Below are 3,452 nucleotides of genomic sequence, written 5' to 3'. Positions count from 1 at the left end.
CCGGAAAAACATTCACTCCCCAGTTTTTTTTATGGTCACCGGCGCACTCCGCACGTGGGAGAGTCTATTTCCGCTCTCGAGGAAATGATATATGATTTTGAGGACATAAATAACGCGACCAAAGATATGCCATGCGTTTACTTCTGGCATTAAAAATTGAATTAAATCCCGTATCAGGAGGCTTGCTTTTGTTGTGATTTTTTGGACAAATTCGTTTCAAGTTCAAGTGAGCTTCTATTGTTTAGCAACTCTCCGAATGGTTTGAATAACTTACAACGAATGGACAATGGCCGTGCGAAGAATGCAATGTTGACAAAGTTATATTCGAATGTTGGCGAATCGGCGACTAACGGGTTTCGAGCTCTTTTGGTGTTATTTGACAAATGATGTCTGTTGCACTCAATTCATCGATCACAGCAACCACACGTGGATCGCGGAGTAAGCAAAGAAAGCATGAAGAACATCCTCTGCATCGCCAAGTCTACTTTGATGGCTACTTTAAACCCTTCTTTGGTCAATGTTCATAGAAGTAGAAATATGTCGAACTAAAATTTTATTTATTTGTTCCTACTATTCAAGCATGTTTTACACAAAATATGGCCTTATTCTAGGTCCCATCAGCATCCAATATGCTGTGTTGACCACTCTCGGGGACGAAACACAGTATCCTATTTGCTGTCTTGCACATCGTTGTACGTTGTTGATGTAAATGATGTCCAAAACAGCCCGGTGTAGTATATCATGTTCAATAAATATTTATGAATTCCCCGAATACACCTCACTTCACTCACACAGTCTACCGAACCGAATCCTCCTTCGAAATCTTCCGGCGGGAATCATATCTCTCCCGCTCTCTGTCTTGGCCGGTAACAAGGGTGACTGTCTAGGGACTTCTTCCCTAGCTTGCCGGTCCGTAATCTCCAAATTCGTTCCCACCGACAACAAGTCCCCGCGCAATGGGAGTCGCCTTTCGGTCGTTGTTTATTGTTTCCTAATCACGGAACTGCACATAAATAAAACTGTCAATCAAAGCACCCGGCACATCGCAGTGAGCTTCGCGTTTGCGTTCGCATCAGTCGAGCGAGCGTTGTTGGAGAAAGTGGAAGAAATAGAATCCCCCTCCTCGGGTATCGGGCCATATCGGACGGATGAACCTTCTCCTGCACCAGCAACGAAGTCCCGGCGCGGTGGTTCCAATCCCGGAGGACCTCCGTGGCCTAATGGAGGACATGAGCCGTGAGGTGCTGCGATCCCAACCGAGGAATGTGATCCACTTCCTGGCGGATTACCTCGAAGAGAAGCTGGTCCAGCGTGAGAATCGCCGGCTGGCGGAACGTGTCGTCGACAACGTGCTGGACCACAGTGTCGAGATCGTCGCCATGCTGGAAGCGGTCGGTTTTGACGCGGACCGTGCCGAGCTTGCGGTGAAACGTATTCGGCAAGAGTTCCACCGTCACTTTGAAACGCGAACCGATGACGAGCGGCTACGGGAAGCTTTTCGCGAACGTCAAGTTCTCGATCGGTTGATCAAGGAGTGTCACTTCAGCGAAGCGGAAGCACGAAAAGCATCGGCCATTATCGAGCAGGCCTATCGGACGTTCTACTTCCGGAACGCATACCGAGATCCTCAACCGCCGGACGGTGGAGCTAACGATTGGCGTCGGGCAGCGAAGCACTCTCTGGCCATCTTCGCCGAGACGGGACCTACCCGTGAGGAGATGGAAACCGCCGCCGTCAGGATTCAAGCCGCCTACCGTGGGTACTACACCCGCAAGCGGCAGGAACTGGACCGGAAAGCCACCATCATACAGCGGGCATTCCGCAGACGCCAACAGTTAAAGGAAGCTAGTTCCGAAATTCTTGCGTACGAGGTCCTCCAACCGGTAACTCCCGAATCCGACCTTAGTTACTCACCCAGTGACGATGTTCGCCGTTTGGTAAACGTGGCCGTCAGCCGGGCCCTTCCTACCGGCGAGCAACCCCCGGAAACCCCCAATATGGAGCAAGCGGCTACGCTAATACAATCGGTCTATCGTGGACATCGGCAAAGAGTTCAGCGGGGCCTGGGGTCAAAACCACAACCCGTACCGGATCCCGAAGCGGCCGCCACTCTGCTACAGTCGGTGATCCGGGGACATCAGACACGCAAGAAGGCAAAAACCTACGACGCGATGGCCACACTGCTGCAGGTAAGTGGCGTACGGGGTCCGCTGTGACCCTGAACTAATAAAGCCATCAAAACTTTACAGTCACACGCTCGAGGCTATCTGGCACGCAAGAGATTCCGGCACAGCACACGACCCGCGGACAGCGGCGCACCGCCAGAGGATTCCTAGCTCGGTTCCAGAAAGCATGCGCTTCGGCATTCCGGCAGACGGCCACTACCGTCTTGGACGTGACGCGATGCTTGTTCCCGGAAGCCATTCGGTGGTGTACTTTCTCACGATCTCCGCTCGGGGGGACGATCTTGTCATGTCGCGACGTCTACACGCGAAAGAGAGTCGACGCCGGTGATCTTACTGCCGCTCCTGTTCGTCATAACCTGGGAGTAACATTTTGTTTTGTCGCCAGCTAGACTTCTGTCCAAATTTCATTAATTAAAGCGCACCTCTCGCAGAAGCGGACACCTCCGGAGGTAGCGCTGTCATTTCGAGCTGCCGAGGGTGGTGGTGATATTTGATGATCATTCGGCTGACGCATTTACGGCCCATCTCGGGGTCGAGGCATAGCGTTGTCCTTCACGGCCTGAAACACCTAGATGATGCGTTTTGGAACGTCCCCAAGCGAGCGGGACAGAGACCTAAAGACAACGATTAACTCCGCCATCACCAGCCACACGGTACGCGGACCGCATCACTGCCGCGGTTTACGACTTTCCGTGTGAGTTTATTTCCATTTTCATATCCGTGTCCTTTGGTCGCTTGGACCGTGCAAAAACCAAGAAGCGACCCAGCTGGGGGGGGAACCCATAACCTTGTCGCCTGTAGGCCGTCCAAAAGCCGGAGTATCATGCTCGCACATAAATAATTTAATTACCTCCTGGGAACCACCAACCACGGCGCAGTTTTTCGGCAGGCAAGCAATGTCCAGTTAGCCGCCGCCCGTGTTATGGTTTGTGGGAAAAACGTTGACATTGGCTCACTGGGGCGGCGTTGACAGCACATTCCAACGACTTCGTTCCACATGTCGTTCTCATTTGGGTTTTGGCCCACCTCCCGTGAGGGAGCTTCTGTGGATCATCTCAAGTGGATGGACCGGGTGAGGACCACCAACAACGCTAAACCTCAGACCCCGAAGACCGTGGCCGAGGTGCCGTCGACGGATAGGGCGGTCAGAGCGAAACAAATGCTCGTTCAAAATTATGCCCACCCCGGACTCAGGTGTTCATGGTCTTCTGGGGAATCCGGGATTACTTAGGACATCGCGTGTGGTCATCGCCTCTAATTCAGTGT

General features: G+C 52.4%; 1 protein-coding gene across 1 annotated transcript; it reads left to right on the top strand.

Moving 5' to 3' along the window:
• Positions 1-1,148: 1,148 nt before the first annotated feature.
• LOC128269953 (abnormal spindle-like microcephaly-associated protein homolog) lies at positions 1,149-2,336 on the top strand. The gene is made up of 2 exons (XM_053007356.1): positions 1,149-2,189; positions 2,250-2,336. The coding sequence occupies exons 1-2, from the start codon at positions 1,149-1,151 to the stop codon at positions 2,334-2,336; spliced, it is 1,128 nt and encodes a 375-aa protein (XP_052863316.1).
• The last annotated feature ends 1,116 nt before the right edge of the window (positions 2,337-3,452 follow it).

Source organism: Anopheles cruzii, chromosome 3 (assembly GCF_943734635.1).
Source record: "Anopheles cruzii chromosome 3, idAnoCruzAS_RS32_06, whole genome shotgun sequence".
NCBI classification, from domain to species: Eukaryota; Metazoa; Arthropoda; class Insecta; order Diptera; family Culicidae; genus Anopheles; species Anopheles cruzii.
Note: the sequence above shows the minus strand (reverse complement) of the source record. Positions and strands in the feature narration are given on the sequence as shown.